The 20,289-nt window shown below is 51.9% G+C and overlaps 10 protein-coding genes across 10 annotated transcripts; 5 read left to right on the plus strand and 5 right to left on the minus strand.

Moving 5' to 3' along the window:
- Positions 1 to 282: 282 nt before the first annotated feature.
- Positions 283 to 2,009, plus strand: COCCADRAFT_32875 (uncharacterized protein; the record flags this gene model as incomplete). The annotated part of the gene is made up of 2 exons (XM_007709519.1): positions 283 to 1,311; positions 1,377 to 2,009. 2 exons carry the CDS (start codon positions 283 to 285, stop codon positions 2,007 to 2,009), a joined length of 1,662 nt encoding a protein of 553 aa, XP_007707709.1.
- Positions 2,010 to 2,917: 908 nt separating this feature from the next.
- Positions 2,918 to 4,951, minus strand: COCCADRAFT_32877 (uncharacterized protein; the record flags this gene model as incomplete). Its single annotated transcript, XM_007709520.1, has 2 exons — positions 2,918 to 4,563; positions 4,621 to 4,951. The coding sequence occupies 2 exons, from the start codon at positions 4,949 to 4,951 to the stop codon at positions 2,918 to 2,920; spliced, it is 1,977 nt and encodes a 658-aa protein (XP_007707710.1).
- A 1,078-nt stretch (positions 4,952 to 6,029) lies between these two features.
- On the minus strand, positions 6,030 to 6,641 carry COCCADRAFT_1220 (uncharacterized protein; the record flags this gene model as incomplete). Its single annotated transcript, XM_007709490.1, has 1 exon — positions 6,030 to 6,641. One exon carries the CDS (start codon positions 6,639 to 6,641, stop codon positions 6,030 to 6,032), a length of 612 nt encoding a protein of 203 aa, XP_007707680.1.
- Positions 6,642 to 7,089: 448 nt separating this feature from the next.
- On the minus strand, positions 7,090 to 9,137 carry COCCADRAFT_22533 (uncharacterized protein; the record flags this gene model as incomplete). The annotated part of the gene is made up of 2 exons (XM_007709508.1): positions 7,090 to 8,127; positions 8,181 to 9,137. The coding sequence occupies 2 exons, from the start codon at positions 9,135 to 9,137 to the stop codon at positions 7,090 to 7,092; spliced, it is 1,995 nt and encodes a 664-aa protein (XP_007707698.1).
- Positions 9,138 to 9,684: 547 nt separating this feature from the next.
- On the plus strand, positions 9,685 to 10,406 carry COCCADRAFT_84196 (uncharacterized protein; the record flags this gene model as incomplete). The annotated part of the gene is made up of 2 exons (XM_007709565.1): positions 9,685 to 10,317; positions 10,368 to 10,406. The coding sequence occupies 2 exons, from the start codon at positions 9,685 to 9,687 to the stop codon at positions 10,404 to 10,406; spliced, it is 672 nt and encodes a 223-aa protein (XP_007707755.1).
- Positions 10,407 to 11,309: 903 nt separating this feature from the next.
- On the minus strand, positions 11,310 to 12,209 carry COCCADRAFT_22535 (uncharacterized protein; the record flags this gene model as incomplete). Its single annotated transcript, XM_007709509.1, has 1 exon — positions 11,310 to 12,209. The coding sequence occupies one exon, from the start codon at positions 12,207 to 12,209 to the stop codon at positions 11,310 to 11,312; it is 900 nt and encodes a 299-aa protein (XP_007707699.1).
- A 498-nt stretch (positions 12,210 to 12,707) lies between these two features.
- Positions 12,708 to 13,804, plus strand: COCCADRAFT_32882 (uncharacterized protein; the record flags this gene model as incomplete). Its single annotated transcript, XM_007709521.1, has 2 exons — positions 12,708 to 12,750; positions 12,798 to 13,804. The coding sequence occupies 2 exons, from the start codon at positions 12,708 to 12,710 to the stop codon at positions 13,802 to 13,804; spliced, it is 1,050 nt and encodes a 349-aa protein (XP_007707711.1).
- Positions 13,805 to 13,925: 121 nt separating this feature from the next.
- COCCADRAFT_1225 (uncharacterized protein) lies at positions 13,926 to 14,385 on the minus strand (the record flags this gene model as incomplete). Its single annotated transcript, XM_007709491.1, has 3 exons — positions 13,926 to 14,015; positions 14,070 to 14,156; positions 14,224 to 14,385. The coding sequence occupies 3 exons, from the start codon at positions 14,383 to 14,385 to the stop codon at positions 13,926 to 13,928; spliced, it is 339 nt and encodes a 112-aa protein (XP_007707681.1).
- Positions 14,386 to 14,843: 458 nt separating this feature from the next.
- On the plus strand, positions 14,844 to 17,962 carry COCCADRAFT_1226 (uncharacterized protein; the record flags this gene model as incomplete). Its single annotated transcript, XM_007709492.1, has 3 exons — positions 14,844 to 15,147; positions 15,194 to 16,138; positions 16,185 to 17,962. The coding sequence occupies 3 exons, from the start codon at positions 14,844 to 14,846 to the stop codon at positions 17,960 to 17,962; spliced, it is 3,027 nt and encodes a 1,008-aa protein (XP_007707682.1).
- Positions 17,963 to 19,462: 1,500 nt separating this feature from the next.
- Positions 19,463 to 20,206, plus strand: COCCADRAFT_32885 (uncharacterized protein; the record flags this gene model as incomplete). Its single annotated transcript, XM_007709522.1, has 1 exon — positions 19,463 to 20,206. One exon carries the CDS (start codon positions 19,463 to 19,465, stop codon positions 20,204 to 20,206), a length of 744 nt encoding a protein of 247 aa, XP_007707712.1.
- Between the last annotated feature and the right edge of the window lie 83 nt (positions 20,207 to 20,289).

Raw genomic sequence — 20,289 nt, forward strand, 5'->3', positions numbered from 1 at the left:
ATGCAGTTAGGAGGAGCCGTCAGATTACTCAAACTAAGGCAATTGTTTACAAAACTGGGTGTCTTTTCCAAAACTCGAGGCTGACTAAACGCTGCAATGGCGCCAGAGTCGGAAGTGCTAACGTCATGTTGCTGAAAGCCGAGGTCCCATTCCGCCTTGAACCCTATCATTATCTTGTTACACAACGACGCCAATTGAAAACAAACATACAATTTCCAGTCCAACATCGCTGCGCGTGAGTTGACGCCTGTTTGCTCTCTCCGTCCAACACCAACACAAAACATGCCTTCCAATTCGCCATTTCCAGATGTGAAAATCCCAGATGTCGACCTATGGGGATTCATGTTTGAGCGGAAAGACAGGGACTTCTCAGATGACAAAGTCATTTACCGTGCAATCAACTCTGATCGAAAATATACATTTGCCCAAGTAAAAGACCTGGCGAAAGTATTCGGCGAGGGACTCCTGGATCTCTGGGGTTGGCAGAAAGATGACGTTTTGGCACTGTATGTGCCAAACGATGTCGATGTCCCGCCAGTTATATACGGCACCTTTTATGCAGGTGGAATTGTTACGCCTGCAAATCCAGGGTATTCCAAAGATGAATTGGCCTACCAGCTGGAGAACTCTGGCGCCAAGGCACTCGTGACCACAAAAGCGTTTTTGACAACAGCGTTGGAGGCTGCAAACAAAGTCGGCATCCCAAACGATCGAGTCATTTTGTTGGGACCTGAAAGAGATGATTCTTTCAAGCACAAGCACTGGTCCAGTATTCGGAAGGCATCCATCTTAGAACGGTATCGCAGAAGGAAAGCCAACCCCGAAGACCTGTCGTTCCTTGCCTACAGCTCTGGTACAACTGGGCTGCCAAAGGGCGTGATGCTCAGCCATCGAAACATCATCGCAGATCTCCTTATTCTAAAAGGGGGTGTAGGCCACTGGTACTCATCAGCAGAAGACAAGTTCCTAGGCGTCCTCCCCTTCTTTCACATCTACGGCCTTACTGGGCTCGTCCATCAAACACTGCAGCGAGGCATCGAGCTTGTCGTGATGCCCACTTTCGACCTAAAGATGTTCCTGGAAGCAATCCAAGAGCACAAAATCACATTCATATACGTAGCACCCCCCGTCATCGTGCGCCTATCCAGAGACAGCATAGTGACCCAGTACGACCTCTCATCCCTAAAAATGATCACCAGCGGCGCTGCACCCCTCACAAAAGGCCTCGTCGACACCGTACACAAGCGACTGGGCCTAAAAATCAACCAAGCATACGGCTTGAGCGAAACAAGCCCCGTAACACACACTCAGGTACTTTCCAGCCTCATAAACCAGAACAGAAGAGACACCCCCCCCCTGCTAACCACCACCACTAGCCCTGGGACGAATGGTACACCTCAATCGGCAGCGTAGGCAAGCTCCTCCCAAACATGCAAGCAAAATACATTTCCGCCTCCGGTCTCGAACTCCCCCCCAACACCTCTACCCCGGGTGAACTCCACCTCCGCGGCCCCAACATTTTCAAAGGCTACTGGAAAAACCCCTCGGCCACCGCCGCTGCCCTAACCCCCGACGGCTTCTTCAAAACAGGCGACATCGGCTTCCAAGATGCTAACCACAACTTCTACATTACAGACCGTGTCAAGGAATTAATCAAGTACAAGGGGTTTCAGGTCCCCCCTGCGGAGTTGGAGGGTAAGCTTATGGAGAATGATTCGGTGGGGGATGTTGCGGTGATTGGGGTGGAGGATCAGGATAGGCATACTGAGGTGCCGAGGGCGTATGTAGTGCCTGCGGAGAACATACGTGCGAGGGCTGGTCAGGACGAGGCGAGGCGTATTGTCAAGTGGATGGAAGAGAGGGTTGCGGGACATAAGTGGTTGAGGGGGGGAGTTGTGTTTGTAGAGGAGATTCCTAAGAGTGCGAGTGGTAAGATTTTGAGGAGGGTGTTGAAGGAGAGGTCTAAGCGGGATGTAGCGTTGGGGGTTGACGGGAGGGCCAAGTTGTAGTAGACATGTGTGTGTGTGGCTCCTCACGAGGTTGGAAATGAATTTTTGATTTGCAGTTTATACCTCGACATTCTAGATTTTTGGCATTATCGAATACATGGGATGTATCACTACTACTACTACTACTACTATTTCCATCATCTACAACCCTTTGTTTCTCTTCTACTTGCATCATATTCTTTCAACTTTCATATCAGAATTCGTCATCACTCCTCATCCTCCTCCTTCTTTCCTCCCCCCCCCTGAATATGCACTCCCAGCCTAGAATTCACCAATACACGCCCCTTTTTCGTTATTTCCTTCATATGTAAAACCGAAGAGAGAATATCAGATTTGCAAGAAAAAAGAAACAATCAGTCATGACCCATGAGATCTGGTGAGAAAAGCAGACACCAAAACTGCTATTTATATAACCACATATCCGTGACTTTGAGTTTGAAATAAAAAAAAAAGTCGTAACTCCATCCAACTCTAAAAGTTGAAAATCAAAAACTCAAAACCAAATACTGAAGACCCTTTGCCATGAAATCGTCAAGTTCTTGCCAAAGGAATAATGAGGAAATGAGGGAAAACAGGGGATGGGAAATGAGAATCTGACAACCACCGTGCTACAATGATTTGCCTGATCTGTAACTCGTTTCCCGCTTAAAATATCTGTGTAATAGCTGTAAGCTCCGAGACTTTTTTGTATATGCCGAAGTAAAAAACAAACAAACACCACATATGAAGTCAAAAGAGGTCGTGTCTCTCCCAAAAATGCAAACAAAAAAAATCGCCCAAAACGCTCGATATTTCCAACTGTTTACCGGTTTGGAAAGGGGTATGCTATATTTTTTTTCTTGGTGTGTCGTAGATAAGTCGCATATGGAAGAGGATGGGAGAGTGACATCTGGAACGGGAAAAAAGGTCTAGGTGTTCTTGTTCCAGACCCCAGTGTCCTTTGATAGGCCTGAAGTAGCAGTAGTACGGTGTCCACCAACGGGTGCGAGGTTGGGGCTGCCTTTGCCACCTCCGCTACCCCATGAGAGACCGCTCAAGCGCTTGTTGCTTGTACTGGAAGTAGTGGATGCACCATCCCTGCTCTTGTTGACATCCTCCTCCTCTTCCATGCTGAATAAACCCTGCTCTTCCTCAATCCTCTCGCGATTGATGCTGCTGCTGCTAACCGCACGATCCATGCCAAGACGTCCACTCGAGTTTCCGATGCTGTTAGCTGAGGTAACACGGTTGATACCAGGATGGACCGGATTGCTGGTTATGCTCGCCTCCTCCCGGGTGGACAGACGAGTTCTCTGTAGTTGCTGGCTGATCATACTCATCGAAGCTTGGCGGGGAGGCGAAGACAGGTAAGGACTCGCGTCGCCGGTGGTAGGGCGGCTAATGGCGCGCAGTGAAGGACTCGCTCCAGGATGGAGGCTTGAGTTACGTAGCGGCGAGCCAACGTGTCCAAAGGCCGACTGTCCTGGCAATGAGCCTGACTCGAATGCATTATCGTATGTTGGCCCGCGGGGCTTGGCCCACATGGACTGGAACCGGGATGGAGAAGCAGTCGCTGCTGAGGGAGATCCATACTTGAGGTCGGATGCGGTTGGCGACACCCCAAGCCTGGACTGTGCAGCACGTTGGGAGAAGGAACTCTCGTTTTCGCCCTGGTCGCGTGAGAAGCGGCGCATCTTTTCCTGTGGGGTGAGCAGGTCGCTGAGCGAGTTTGGCAGCAGATCCTCCTCGAACTTGCCAATCATGTCCGTCTCATCCCACTCCTCGTCCTTGAAAGCAGGTCGTGCGCCCAGACTAGATGACATGATACCACGAGAGCGATTCGCAGCGAGCTCAGAGTGCAGCATTCTTCGTCCAGTGGGCTGCTCTACCGATTCTGGTGGGGAAGAGCCCAACGCTCCAATTCCTCTTCGCGAACCATCACCAAACGCAGAGTCGTGCAGGTTGCGGAGCGCAGGCGAATCAGCCTGATACGAGGACGGGGGCGAGTTTGCGAGGAACTTTGCTGGTACAGACGAGGCGATGGGGCCATACCGGGCCATGGTAGAGACACCCTGGCTATCAAAGGAGGCAGGCAAGCCGACGTCCATGACACTAAGACCTTTGTGTGTGGGCGAGATGGGGAGGCGGCCATTGTCGTTTGGCGGCGAGCCGTAGTTTGAGCCGGGGTGGGAGGAAAAGGTGGTGTCGATGGTGGGAATCATGTCGTACTGGTTCTTGTGGTTGACGTAGTCGTCCTGAAGGGCGTAGGGGTAGCCTGGCTGCATGCCGCCCATGTGTGCCTGCATGGTCAGTAGGGAGCTGTTGATGGGCAGCTCCTGGTGGTGGGGGACGTTCATGCGGCCAAAGTGACTGGCGGCGTTTCCACGGTTGACGACATGGCCGTTTGGCAGGATGTGGGCCAAGGCACACTTTTGACCAAACTTGCAGTTGCCCTTTGTGAAGTACTTGCAAGGCGCGCGTTCCGTCAGCGGCTCGTCCGAGTGCAGGAAGGGACAGGCCTTGCCTGCCTGGCATGCGCCCTGGCGGTAGAACTTGCAGGGGACATGAGAGGTGTCTGTGGAGGAGGGTCAGCAAAGGGCAGAGGCAGGCAGGCAGGCAGACAAGGACATACTCTTGTTGTTTGGGGGGCTGCGGGGGCCGGCGAAGCCCATGTCGCGCAGGTTTGGGCGGTGGTCGTGAGCGGGTTGGTTGATGCGTCCGCCTGGGACAGCCATGGGCGCGTGAGTGTTTGCGCCAGCCATTGCGCCAGAGGAGAGGTGGTGGCGGAGGTCGCGCGAGGGTCGTGGGGAGAGTTTGGGTGTGGCAGACGAGTAGGGCTGTGTCGGGGGTGGGTTAAGCTGGTGGGCAAAGGGTCCGTGTGGGAGAGGCGGTGGTGGGGGCTCGTGGTGGGGTTTGTCGTCGCCGGCGTCGAGGGCAAAATTCGAGGGCGCAAATGTCGCCATGGCGCTGGTGCTGGCGGTGACCTTGACAGAGGCTGGTGCTGCGCGTCTCGGTCCGGAGTCGGCGGTCCACCTGGGGCCAACAGAGGGGGAGAGATTTCTCCCTCGCACCAGCGCACCCGAGGGCAGACTCTGGGTGCAGGCTTGCTTGGATGGGGCACGTCTCGGGCGACGGTGGCTAGGCCGGGCGCGGACTAGGCTGGTCGCTTGGGGCGGGCTGCGAGCGTTGGAGCATGGGATGCGCAAACGACTGCGAGTGTGGGGGGAGGGCGAGGGCGAGACGAATCGACTGCGGCCGTGGGAAAAAAGGAAGCAAAGAGACCAATTGCCGGGGCTGCATGCATCTAATATCACTTGAAATCTACAGAGGCATTTACATATACACACTATAATATACTAACTGCTGCTGCCTCGGCCGTCGCCGCGTGATGCATACACATGTACACAAGCTCGACAGGGCCCTGACGCGTGCCTCGACACTCACATGGCACCTCCCGGCTGAAACGCTCCATGCTGCACCCGGTCATGTGCCTGTCTGACGTCACTATCCATCTGTCTGCTGTGAATGAATGAATGAATGGATGAATGCACAGAGATATCTACATGGATACATACACAGACGCACCTCTGCATCCACGCTTTTGCTCCCGTCCACTGACACCATCCTCTCCGCCCTCGCCCTCTGTCTGCTGGATTGACATGTCGTGACAGCGGCAGTACCGCCTAAACTCCATGCACTAGCAATCACGTGCACTCGACATTAGACTCGACTCGAACATCAAAGCATCCCATCACTCGACACCACCCGCTTTAGGCGATATCCGACACACCACCACCGCCACCATCTGCCTGTCTGCCGACCATAGTGCACTCTCAAATGTCGTCCTCTGGGTTAGGGTATGCTGACCAAGCAAGCCAGCCAGGGTTTTATCATCTCGCAACAGATTCTAGCAGTGAACTTGTACCACCGACACCTTGACTCGTATACCTGACAATGCCTCCCATTCCAGTAGAATTCCCCATACTTCCCCAGACATCCTTCAAACGACCGATTGCTTGATCCAAGTAGACCCTCAAACAGTCATGCCATACCAGGAACCACTTTGCAGGCAAAACTGCCATTAGCTCCCCCCCCCCAGTGCTTGACCAGGAAATCAACAACGAGATAGACGCCAAACACGGCCGAGCCACCAAGTCCAACTGTCAGCAAAAGATCTGCCACTCGTCGCTGGTCGTTCCAGTTGATTCGCACCAAGGCAACTAGAAAACAATGCGTCCATCGTATCAAGCGACATGGCCAGCACCGCCAGAGCCATCGACGCATTCGAAACTTCCAGCCTGGCCTTGAAGCTACTTGCGTTGGCACGTTGACTGTGTCCGTGGGGCCCTCGGAGGTGTTCGAAATGACCGAATCGCGTTTGGCCTTTGAGTTGCCTGTTGGAACCCCTCGAAGAGCCGCATCTTGTGCATCACTGGCCCCTGTTCCTTCTGGCTCCTTGGTATCTTTCTGCCCGTCTACCAGTGTCTTGGTTTCGCCCCCACTCGTCTTATCGGCATTCGAAGACGTCTGGTTTGCACTGTCTCGATTCGAATTCGTCGCCGGTGTCTTGCTCGTCTCGCCATCATCGCCTCCAGCCCCCTTTGCCTTCTTGGCTCTATTCTTGTTCCTGTTCCGATTCCTGTTCTTGCCCATGGTCCCACTCCGAAAAAAAGGATATACCCACGCTAGTTGTATACGCCGAAAATGCTACCAGTATGTTGATGCTTGGGTAAAGAATTGTCGTCTACGGTGAATGTCATTCAAAACTGTTGCTATTGTTAATGTCGAGGTTGTCGTATAAGACTACGTCTAAGACACCTGCTAGCTTGTAACCAAACAGCAACATCAAGCGTGCTTGCCATGTCTACGCTGGGAAACACAGTAAGCACAGACACCTTCGATGCAAGACTCTTACTCAAACAGAGAAAAAACCGACATGTATGTTGCTTGGCTCTTGACCGCTTCGCTTCGGGTAGTTGCAGTCAAGACGAACCCGCGCTTGACACTCGTCAAAGGGAAACAAGGGAAACAAAAGAATCACAATCGCATCTTCTCTGGAAGGCACACACTTGTATTCGTCGCCAATCCAAAGAAAAAAAAATCAAGCCCGTATCTCCCACATCCTAATATGTCCCGCCTCATTGGCAACCGCCAACTGCGCCAGACTACCTTCCTTCTCCTCATCTTCACTCGGCCGTCCCCACGCCACCGCCGTAATCCGTCCCAGCGGCGTCTTCTGGCTCGGCCAATTCTTAAACACAGTAGCCGAAGGCAGATGCACCAGCCTCATAGCATTGTTCTTCCACCGACTCGCCATAGCGAGCACCTGTCCATCCGGTGTAAACGCCAGGTGAGAAATTGGCGTTGTAAGATTCTGGAGATCTCGCAGCGGCTTCGGAGTGGGAGGGATACCGCCGTTTGAATCGGCTTTTGGCGTGCTGAGGGAAGGATCGTTTTCGCTCCAGGCGCGACGGTCGTATATGTTAACTACGCCGCTTGAGCTGCCGATTGCTACCCATCGGTCACCTCCAAGCCAGTTCTCGCGCCCGCTCTTGCCGCCGAGCGCAATGACTGTCGTGCCGACAGCGCCTTCGTCGTTCCAGCGTCCTACGACACCGTCTTCCACGCTCCACTCGGTGACTTCACCGTTCTTGCCTGCAATGCACATGCCCGTGCCATCGCCCCACCATGCAAAGTCTGCAATGCCGCCTCGCGATTCGATCCGGACTTGCGTTGCCCATTGGAGTGTTCGGGCATCCAGAATGTTGATGACACCGCCGCCCTTTCTGGACGAACCCCGGAGAGCCATGTATTTACCGTTTGGAGATAGAGCAAAAAACTCCATGGTTCTTTGTTCGTGCTGGTGACCGTAGACACGCGACACCTTTTCCACTCTTCCGCTTGCAATGTTCCAAACATGGAAGTAGCGGCGACGTGCGCTCAGGAAGATGCGCGAATCTGATGCAGATGGATGAAACGCAGTTGTAACAAGAGGCGTGCGCTTGATGTGCAGTGATGTAAGTAGAGGATTTGGATTCGGCGGGTTTGGATTGACGTGGTGAAGGTACAGTGTTGAGCTGGGTCCAGATGAAAGCAGTAGTGGATAAGTAGGATGGAAGGACAGAGAGGTAATGGCAGACTGTAGAAACTATTAGCCATTATCAAATCATGTATTGGGCTCGTCCTGCTTACCGGTCCGGCTTTGGACACATCCTTCAGACGTTGAATGTCAATGGTGCCTGCTTGGAGCTTCCTTCGCTTTGCGCTGCCCCTTGAGACCCGTGAAAGGATATCAGCATCCTTCAACAGCTTGGCAAGCGGCGCTGTAGATAGGTCCTCGTCATCGACGTCCATGTCGCTTGCCGACTCGTCTCCACTCTCATCCTCGTCCATTGTGCGTCTCCGCTTCTTGTTGGCCTTGCCTGTCGCATATGCCGCCCAGTTGGGTGTAGGATACAGCCTCTCGTACTGCTTGCGCAACCTCCGCGAGTATTCTTTGCCGTTGACTACGTCATCGTCTGCTGTCTCCCGCAGTTTTCTCAGCTGAGGTACCGACGCCAAACTGACCACCAGCCGTTCGTCGTCGCTATCTTCCCACGCGGGCTTTTCTTCTTCGTCGTCCGACTCCTCTGTACCCTTGGGTGCCACAGAACCCGCCGGTGCAGCAACTGGACCTGCGTCAAAGAAGAACAAGTCCTGGTCTGCTACGCCATCAAGAGACGCCTCTTCTGCTCCCGATTTGTCTGAATCGTCGTCATATGTGCCGGTCGTACGGTCGAGCGAGAAGTTTTCTAGTCCTTGCCGAAAGCCCTCCGAGTCGCCAAATATCATACGCTCAAGCTCCTCTTCTTCAGCATCCTTTGGCAATACCGGCTTTTCCTGTGGCTTTTTCTTCTCCAGCTGTATATCTATGCTCTCCCCGTCGCTCTCATCACTCTGACCTCCGTCGTTTTCATTCTCTCCTTCTGTGTCAAACCCTTCGAACCCATCCTCTTCTTGCGGTTCCTTCACCGGCTGCAATGCGCCTGCCTCTGCATCGCTGTCGCCAGCAGCAAGGTCTGCTTGATGTCTTGTCGCGCTGTCCGATTTGGCAGCTTTGTATCGCTGGTGTCCCCCCGACTTGTGCGGAATCGTCGTTGCGGGTGCCATTGCCGTTGGATCGTGGATGCGAAGAGGTGCAGGCCGGATGGTCGCAAAACTAACGTCGAGAAAATTGTTGCAGGGATCAGCCAGACGCGACCGGGATTAGCGAACAACGCGACCACCACCCACTCACATGTCCGCCACCCGCTAGTCCAGCCTTACCACCAAAGAGGTAGGTAGGTGGTGGTCTGATATTGCACATGTCTGTTCAATCTATTGAGTAATCAATTGGTTCTAAAAACTAGCCTGCAAATGCATAGCTTCCACCCTATACTACTTGAAGTCACTTCAACCCTGAGTACATGTGCCCCGCGAGAGCAAGACTGTGGAGCAAAAGGGCGTAATCCTTCAACTCTATAAGGCAACCCAGGTGATACATGTACTGAACAGGGGACAGCCTGAGTCATCATGAACGATAAACTAGTCTGACAAATAAGTCAAGCAACCTTCCTCAGTCGGAACCTCTTCTCCAATCTTCACCATCCCATAACCGTGACTCCAACCTACTCCCTATACACCAACACCGTATACCCTCCCACTCTCCCCCCAAAAAATGCCAGACCCCAACCTCCAAATCTCGCTCCTCGACCCCTCAGAAGCAGAACAATACATGCGCATCCGCCACGAAGTCTTCCGCAACACCGTCAATCACATCCTCTACCCGCGCGGCGAGCCCTCGCAAGCCACCCTCGACAAAGTCACAGATTCCATCCGCACCGGCATCGCCGACGGAGTCCTCTTCTTAAAATGCGTCGATACTGCCACGGGCGAAATGGTCGCCGGCGCCCGCTGGCGCTACTTTAAACCACAGCAAGAGGGTGCTGCGCAGCGCACCTGGGAGGAAGTCGATGCAGGCCTCACATTGCCTGAGCCGTTTGAAGAGAGCGACCCGGAGATGTGGAATGAGGTTTTCAGTACGATGAATGCGAATAAGAGGGAGGTTCTAGGGCAGAGACCGTATTACGTGCTGGAAACGCTGGTTACGTTACCGCAGCATGAGAGGAGGGGTGCGGGGAGTATGCTGGTGAGATGGGGGTGTGAAAGGGCGGATGAGGCGGGCGTGGAGGCGTTTCTTGAGGCGAGTCCGACGGGAGCGCCGTTGTATGCTAGGTTTGGGTTTCAGAGGGTGAAGGAGGTGGCGTTTGATTTGAGAAAGTGGGGTGGGACGACAACGATTGATCTTATTGTAAGTTTTTTTTGAGAGGATTTGGAGGGTTGGACTAATTCTTGTGGCAGCTTATGTTGAGGCCGGCGAAAGAGAAGGTGGCAGAGTAGGTGATGTCGTTGGTTTGTATGTCAAGTCTGAAGTCTGATGTACAGTGTTGATTGCGGATGATCTTACGCTTTCTTCATATGCCTCCCGGTCACGATGTATAGAGGAGGACATCCGAGTATGTGTCTGGATGTCAGGTGATAAACGCATCTTGTAACAAACTGGTAACACAGCGACTACATGGATGTCAACCGTCACGCATAGCTTTATAAATTTCCGACGCATTAGTCATTCATTAGCCTGATAGATTGGGTAATTAGAATGCCAGCACGATATAATAAGGATCGACTAGAGAATACTTAGACTTTATGCCTAACTTACGATCCGAATGATGGCTCAAAGCTTCAGATATCCATATTTTACTCTTGAAATCAGTAAACGACGCATGTGCTTGGAACAGAACTGAATGCGCATCTGGCTACCAGTCATGCAGGAGTCACTGAAGGAAGAAATAAGAAGTCACAAAGAAACAGGATATTGTAGAACAACTGGTCACTATAGGATTGCTTTGTTATAGAATAGTCACATCATGCTAACCAAGCATGTATCCGAAAAAGCCAACCCTGTGAAATCAACCGCTTCTCAACAAACGAAACCTCAAAGTGCACTGAAACAATAACAAAAGTGCACATCAGAAGCAATCCAACAAACAGACATGCTGGCAAACTCAAAAAGCGAACAACTACTAATATAAACAACGCCTCGCGATGCAGATCTTGGGTGAACATTCCACTTCAACCCATGTATCCTATAAAATATTTACCAACACCAAAGCGCCCTGTTTGTTGTGCAGTCAAAAGTTATATATCGTATTCCCAGACAGTTCATGGTCGATCTTTGCGTATCCTTGGCAAACCAATGATCTTCCGACACTCCATAAGAGAGGGCCGTAATTCATCCTGCTTTCAAACTTTCCTCTTCTTTGTATGAAACATGCTATATTCCTCCTTCTTTCTCTTTGGCGCAGGGGCTACGCCTCCGCTTGCTGGTCTTGGTTTCGGCGCGCTGAACTGCTGCCCTGCAGGTAGTGAGGTTCGTGATGGTGGTGGCGGGTTGCGCTGTTGGGGCGCTGGTCGCTGTGTGATATTTGGACGGCTTGTAGAGGGTGCAGGCTCCGGTCTGTTCGCCATGGATGTAGAGGCCTGTTTGGACAAAACCATACTCCGAGGAGCCTCGCTCTCAGCCATTCGGACCATACGCGCTGGAGCTTGCTGAATAGGCCTCTTTCTTTGGGCCAGAAGATGCGCGGGTATCTGACTGGCTTTTGGCCGTTCACGTCCGTGGTCGAACATGCCTCGTTTCAGCTTATCGAAAGCGGCTTTGCCTGTCTTCGCAGGCGCACCAGAAGGCTGACCCCAACTTGTCGTAGTTCGCCCCGTGAACATCCTGCTGCCTCCAGAACCATACCCAATCCTGCTGTCCACGATAAGAGTCTTGTTTTGTGCGCGATCCTTTTGTATCGCCTTCATATGCTGCTTCAGCGCCTCTTCATCGGCCTGTTTCTCACGCTCGGCATCCTTTTTCAGCTTACGGTAAACTTTACTCCAGTTCTGAGGGTCACGCGGTTCATGTGGCTTCTTCTCCCAGTCTGGTATGTCTCGTTTTATGAAGCGGAGCCAGATTTCGCCCGTCTCTCCGAGTAGCTGAGGGCAGTTGGACTCGAGCTCGATAAGCTGATCGGGGCTTCGTACGAATCGGAGAACAGGCTGGAGGAAGGAGTAGGGCAAATCGCCAACGTCGCGGAGCATGTCGATGTTCTTGATAAGCCGCTGACGGGCCAGTTCGAAGAGGGTAAGAGCCGGCATGGTGTAGGCAACGGAGGCGTCGCGAAACGTATATGCAAAGGCGTTGGGATGCGATGTGTCAGGGTTCAGTATCGAAGTTGGGGTATCATGCGACTCGTCGGTTGGGCTTTAGGGATTGCTGAAAGGATGGTTTCCACTTGTAGTTATGCGAACCATTGACGAGTGGTGTGTAGGCAGCGTGGTCATGAGATGGGTTCGAGAACCCCACAACATTCACGGTTGCATCTCGCCAGCCTAGGCTTCAAAGAAACTATTTTTTTCGAACAGCGTTATTGACAAAGCGACAAAGCGAATGTTTAGAATGAAGAGCTGAGAGTAATGAAGGAGAAAGCGCCGAAGGTGTATATCTGACGTCGGATGGGCCCTGGCGCTAGTTCAGATCCCTATCAGACGCCGCGATGGACCATCAAACTGCGGCGTCGCGACTTTGAATACCAAAGCAGCCCACCACCAGTGACCCCAACAGCTGTCGCATATTTGCGCCTCTACACCGAAACAATGGCGACTAAGGAATGGGGCCTTTTGTCCCAAGCAGACGAGGGTAAAACCAGCTATTATCTGCTTCAAGTCTCCCGCTAACCTGAGCAGATGCGCTCCACAATGTATCGCGCCTTCTAGCAGTCGAGGCTCGTCCATACACAAACGCCGCAGGTCGTCTGCTCAAGCCGGGGTTCTTTGAAGATGCACGCCCAAAACAGCTTCTCTCGCCGCCGCCAGACGCCACAGCTGCTGAGGAGGAAGCAGTCGCGCTGAAAGTCGAGCGCGAGCAGCAGGCACACAACATTGAGATATGGCGCAAAGATATTATGAACGAGCTTTCGCTACTCGACTATGCAATTCTACGCGCCGAATTCACGACAAACAGCAATCATACGGAGCGCGAGCGATACGCCGTGGAAAAGACGGCCATCGAGGCAAAGCAGGACCATGTGCGCAAGACAATTGAAGATCTTCGCGTCCGACTCATCGAAGCCAAGGAAACACTTGCCGTGCGTAAGACGTATGACGAGTTGACCGAAAAGATCACAAGCAGTAAGATGCTCAAGCCGCGCGACGAGCAAGCACATGCACACGTAAAGCTGGACCAAGAGATACGGGAGCTCGAGCACGAAGTGCAGTCAGCCAAGGATACCTGGAGTGAGCGCCGTACACAGTTTGGCCGCATAGAAGAGGAGGCTCGGGAGATGCTGCGCATGATCAAGGATGAGAAGGAAGAGGCTGAGCGCAAGGAGGGCATGATGAAGGACGGGGACGAGGATGGCGAGGGAGACGGCAGCATGTCCAGGGGAGACGTCAGTCATGCTGGTACGCCACGGCCGGATGGTGGTATGACGCCCGTACACGCCAGCCAGGGCGGAGAAGGGTCGTCACTACGAGCACCGCCCCAAGATCGGTTGAAGCCTCTGTCTCGAGACGTCAGTATTGCACCTTCGGCTAGATCTGGTGCTGCAGAGGACACTGAAATGGCAGATTTGGGTGCAAACTCAGGCCATGCCAATGCAGATGACTCGGATGGCTTAGAAGAGGGCGAAGACCTGGAAGATGGCGAGCATGACGGTGATGATGGACCATCAATGAGCATGGACGAGTCGTAATCACATGTGGAACGGTGTCTTTTCTCATGATTTGCTTGCATAGCGCGGTGTTAGGGTATCAATGTATCTTCATCTTTCGTGGCGGGCTTGTAACATCTAGTCGCAGCATGACAATCCTGATTTACGAAGCCTCACTCATGGCAGCCTTTCCCTTTGCAACCGCCTCCTTTGCCTTTGTGACTTCCTCCTCGGAAGCCTCGCTACTGTTCTCCTAGGTCTGGTCAATACCATCATTCCTGTGCACTTGATGAGTTCTTCAGCTTACAAGTTCTTCTTCCAGCTTCTCAACCGCTTGCTCAATCTTGATCTTCATGCCTGGCAGTACGTTCTTGGTCTCCTGGAGTGCTTGACGCTGTAATGAAATTAGTGTCTGATTATTGGATTTTGGTGAAACCCTGGGGCATAGGGATATAATATACCTCTTGCTTGAGTGTGTATTCGCCATTGTGTTCATCTTGACTGGCTTCGGCCTTCTTGACGCGTGCTTCTTGCTGCTCAATCTCTTTGTGGTAGCTTGCTTCCTCCTTCACTAAGCGGAGCACGACGCCAGTTGCTATAGCGAGCTTAGACGGAGGGGCCATGGCGGATACTTGGGAATTGCGTGTGTGTGGAAACAGAATGGATTGATGTCAATTTCACGAGGAACTCGGCTTTTGTATGTTCAAGTCTACTGGTTTTGGTTGTTGCCTGCTTGGAAATGTTCGTCTGTCCGCGGGGCTAAACTGCCCCACTGACCTTCTCTACAAGCTGGTCTCGACATGTACCAACACCAAGACGGCAGTCTCCTGGCTGTATTACAAAGAATTGGATATTACATCCTTTCATATACCCACTCCCCTGCATGAGATCTCTCATATACGTGCAGCTGGGTAGACATCTGTAATGCCAAGACCACTTAACCGTCCCTTTACAGACTAGACCAGAACGCGTCCCACGCGTCCACAGGAGGAGTGGGCGCGATAAACTCCACCTCCCTGGCAACCCCTCTAAGTACAACATCAACACATTCACCCTGGCTGCCGCATAGAGCGCCCCAACAATGTCTTCCCCACCCCAGCGTCGCTCTCAGCGCACGTCGGCCTCGGCGACCCCAAGGAGAAGCGCTCGTGGCCAAAATTCTCAGATGCAATCGAGTCCAGTACCAGTAGATCCGGACGAGCAACTCCAATCCGAGGCGACACAAGCTTCACAGCGTGGACCTCAAGCAACTCCAAGAAATGCACGGTTTCAGACGACTTCGACCCAATCGCCTCTTTTCTTCCAATCCTCGCCTGCTCCTGCAAATGGGGCTGACGAGAGCGATGGTGGTGCAACACCAAAGGCGTCAGCCATGAACATTGGAGGTATGGAGAGCAGGCAATTCATCAGTGACATGACTAATATGTACAGACTCGTCACCTATTCACTATGCCTCCAGCTCTAGCCCTGGTCGAGCCCGCAATGCCCAGAGCAATATTCCGGGTAGCAGCAGTAGTGCCCTCTTCGTCCGTGGCTCAGAGTCTGCAGCACGTAGTCGACGAAATGATATCCACTCTGATGTCTTTGGAACTAGCTCCACCAATCGCCGCCGCAGATTATTCGTCGATGAGAATGGCATGCCTGTTCAGGATGCCTCAGATGCAGCAACGTTTTCCAATATCAACCCAGATACTTCTGATGCCGATGTGTTGGGTGGGAACTCTTCACGAGTCATTTGGGGAACCAATGTGTCTCTGGTGGATGCCCGTCATGCAATGAGGGACTTTCTCATGAACTTCCAAAAGAAGTATCGCATGATTCAGGATGGCGAGCTGGAAGAAGGCATGAATCTTCCTCCGAACCACCCAGGCATGGCTCGGGAGTACGTTGATATTATGAAGATGATGCTTGAGCTTGGTGTCACGCCATTGAACTTGGATGCCCGCAACCTCAAGGCCTACCCGCCAACGAGGAAGCTTTGGCACCAGTTGCAGGCGTATCCCAACGAAATTATCCCAATCATGGATGTTGCCATAAAGGACACTATGCTCGAACTTGCTGAGAAGCGAATGGCGGAGATGAGGACTCAACTCTCGCAACAGCAACGCGGTGCTCAGCCTAGAGGCCGTGATTCCAGTTCTCTACCTCCAATGATGAGTTCCGATGCACCTACTCCTGGTGCTCCGTCTCCTGCTCCATTCCCAGAGATCCCTAATCTGGTTAGCGAGGTGGACCAAAAGACCTACAATGTAAGGCCATTTGGTCTGGACAAGACCATCAATCTGCGCGAGCTGAACCCTGGTGATATGGACAAACTTGTCAGTGTCAAGGGCCTGGTTATTAGGACTACCCCGATCATTCCTGATATGAAAGATGGTAAGTTGAAGGATGATAATCTGTCGACGGTAGCTAACATCACTAGCTTTTTTCCGCTGCTCTGTGTGTAACCATACGGTCAGGGTAGACATTGACCGTGGTAAGATCACCGAACCCACCAAATGCCCGCGTGCGGTGTGCGAGTCGCCCAACTCGATGCAAATTGTGCATAACCGCTCCGGGTTTGCCAATAAGCAGGTCATCAAGCTACAAGAGACTCCGGATGATATGCCAGATGGTCAAACACCGCACTCGGTATCCCTTTGCGCATATGATGAACTGGTTGATGTCTGCAAAGCTGGTGACCGGGTAGAGATTACTGGTATCTTCAAATGCAACCAGGTCCGCATCAACCCACGACAACGATCAGTCAAAAACATCTTCAAGACATATGTCGATGCGCTGCATATTCAAAAAGTCGACAAGAAGCGTCTGGGCATCGATGTATCGACAATTGAAGAAGAGCTCGCAGAGCATGCGGCTGGTGATTTGGAAGAAACCCGCAAGGTCACTGAGGAGGAGGAAGAGAAGATCAAAGCCACCGGTGCTCGTCCCGACGTGTACGAGCTACTTTCTCGTTCGCTTGCCCCAAGTATCTACGAAATGGAGGATGTTAAGAAGGGCATCTTACTCCAACTCTTTGGCGGCACCAACAAACAGTTCGAGAAAGGCGGTAGTCCAAAGTACCGTGGCGACATCAACGTCCTGCTCTGTGGTGACCCATCCACTGCCAAGTCCCAGATTCTGCAATATGTCCACAGAATCGCACCGCGTGGTGTGTACACATCCGGAAAGGGATCTTCAGCTGTTGGTTTGACTGCATACGTTACTCGTGATCCTGAGACTCGACAGTTGGTGCTCGAATCCGGAGCCCTGGTATTGTCTGACGGTGGTGTTTGCTGTATTGACGAGTTCGACAAGATGTCGGAAGCTACACGGTCCGTCCTCCACGAAGTCATGGAGCAACAGACTGTTTCTATTGCCAAAGCCGGCATTATCACCACCCTGAACGCGCGTACTTCTATCCTGGCCTCTGCCAATCCCATCGGCTCCAAGTACAACGTCAACCTCCCAGTCCCACAGAACATCGATCTCCCGCCAACCCTACTTTCGCGTTTCGATCTTGTTTACCTCGTCTTGGACCGTATCGATGAGCAGAACGATCGTCGAATGGCCCGTCACTTGGTTGGAATGTACCTTGAAGATACACCCGAAAATGCTGCGAAGAACGAGGTCTTGCCAATTGAGTTCTTGACCGCCTACATCTCTTATGCGCGCTCCAACATCCACCCCAAGATCACCGAGCCTGCATCGAAAGCGCTTGTAGATGCATACGTTGCTATGCGTGGATTGGGCGCCGATGTCCGCTCACAGGAACGAAGAATTACAGCAACCACACGTCAATTGGAGTCGATGATTCGACTTTCGGAAGCCCATGCCAAGATGCGTCTTTCTGAGGAGGTCACAGCCGATGACGTCCACGAAGCCGTCCGCCTCATCAAGTCTGCCCTCAAGCAGGCAGCCACTGATGCACGCACGGGATTGATTGATATGTCGCTCCTCACAGAAGGCACCTCGACTAGCGATCGACGCAGAAAGGAAGACCTCAAGCGTGCAGTCTTGGCTTCGCTCGATGAGCTTGGTTCTGCCGGCCAGAGCGTGCGATTGAGCGATCTGATGAAGAGCGTCCGAGAGGGTGCGAGCGAGCAAGTGGAGAACCAGGAGTTCCTAGAGGTGTTGCGAAGCGCGGAGTTGGAGGGTGCTGTGCAAATTACGGGCGAGGGTATGCGAAGGACAGTGAAGAAGGTCGTTGGTACCTTTTAAGCTTTAGAGCATAGTACTAGGATTCTGTGTCGCTATTCTATGGCTGGTACTGTCTCCTACCATGATGATGTGATGGAAAGTTCGGTCTAATGTAGCATGTCGTCTGGTTGCTATTTTACGTTTGAATAGATGATCATGATATCCATGTTTTAGAAACTCAATGAATGTTTGCTGTGGTGTTGACCCTTTGGAAATCTCTACAGGTGCCATGTTATATGTTTCTAGCTTCTGCAAGACTCTTTACGTATCTGGATTGATGAACTGGTACATGCATCTTTGACTGCGTGAATGAAGAGAGACTGTGCTTTAACTATAACGACTAGCGGACACATGGTACAAATTTATGAGCATATCAAGACATCAAGACCACATGCAACATATTCTAAAATACCTATGGCCCATCACACAGATAGCAATTCTAATTATTCAGCATTACCTACAAATACTGCTACTCCGTGCATCTCCTCTGCTCATCCAATACTCCCGACATTCGAACCTCTAATCTCATCTCCAGCACAGCAGCATCGTGTCCCTCTCGCTCATTTCTCTATCAAAAAATCTAAATCATAGTCTGTTTCTTTTTCTTATCCTAGTGCCCACTAGATCTCGATCCCCCTTCACGAATACATCGCTTTCAAGTAGCATGAACGGATGAGTTAAAGCAACTAGTACTGACTGACTTGCTCTCCTGACTGGCTACAGTGTCTTCAATATACAGACCCGGGCGACTTTGCACTCTGAATGTACCATTGGCATTCGATAGTGGCGGCTTGAATAAAGTTTGGGGTTTTCACCATGTGAACCGGTGTAAGTTTGCGCCTATACTTATGGCATCTTCTGGAACAATATGATCACGTACTTAGACCACACGGTTCTCGGCATGAGATATCCGTCTGAATCTCTTCGACTCATGCATATCTGCCCTTCGATTGAACCATTAGCATGGAATGATGTTTGTCTGCTTGATTTTATCAAGTTTCCATACTCCTACATGCGTATGCTCCATCTTTCGGCCCGCCAGTAGAATGTGGGACCTAGACTACTATAGGAATCGGGTACAGGCAGCCACACGCTACCACTCATCAACACGGTGAAGGTGTCTATCGGTCTTCAAACAGCCTAGAGGCTTCGAACGTTCACGAATGATACCCGATTAGGAAACGATATCGATTACGATCCCCCTCGGTTAGTATGTGGCGTGAAAGGATGCGCTGAGTCAGTCACAAAGGAAGCGTCTCGGCGCGAATAACTTTACAACGCCGGTAACAACACGCGCCCGCTTACTACACATTTACAACACACAATGCCCGATTGGATACATGTACATTTCTCCAAGGATTTACCGCAACGCTTAATATAAACTTGAAAAGGTACAAACCAATTCGCAAAACCGCTGCGCTATAGATACAGCTCCAACCCGGAACGCACCCCCCACTATCACACCCATCACCACTACGTACTAGGACAATCTCCACACACACACACGTATTCAAGCACAAGATGAACAACTCCAAATACGCGCCCAAGACCCCCGCAGAAAAACTCGCAGAATCCAAATCGGAAAAGCTAAAAAAAGATAAAGACCGCATAACCCGACTTCTCGTACGTTTGCAATGGAAAGCCGAACTCCTCATGCTCTCCTACCTACGCACCCTAGACCTACTCCAGCACCACCCCCCCAGCACCACCACCACCCCCTCAATGTTCCAACTCGACTTTTTCGAATTCTACACCTTACTCGAACGCTACATCCTCTCTTTGCTTTCCTTATTCCGCATCTCCATCTCCTCCTCTTTACCCGCTGAGCGCCAAAATTTCAATTACCTACGTTATGAGACGAATCCGGCACTACGCCACACAAGGCCAATAGCGGACCACGCTTTCCATGCTAATCTCCTCGAGGCGTTGGATGATCCCGACGGTCCGTTTAAGAAGTGTCTGGGTGAGGGGGATGTGCGGGTGCAGTTGGGCAGAGCGAAGGAGTGTAGGAATATGTGGAAGGATGCGGATTGTAAGAAAGGGGGGGAAGGGGGGAGGGTAAGCTTGCAGGAGCTGGGGATCGAGGGTATGTTGAGGGGGATTTTGGCGGGGTGTGAAGAGGCGAGGGCGGTGGCGATGGGGTATCAGGGGGACGAGGGCGGTGTGACGAGTAGGGATTTTGAAAGGGTGTTTGAGGAGGAGGAGGGGATGGAGGTCGAGGATGTGCCGTATGAATATATGGATGATGCCATGGATTTGGATTAGCTTGAGGGAACGGGTGTGTGTGTGTGTGTGTGTGTGTCTGTGTTTTAGTTCCGAGAAAGAGGGTTGTTGGTTTCTGTTGTATA

This window comes from Bipolaris zeicola, assembly GCF_000523435.1.
Source record: "Bipolaris zeicola 26-R-13 unplaced genomic scaffold scaffold_9, whole genome shotgun sequence".
Taxonomy (NCBI): Eukaryota; Fungi; Ascomycota; class Dothideomycetes; order Pleosporales; family Pleosporaceae; genus Bipolaris; species Bipolaris zeicola.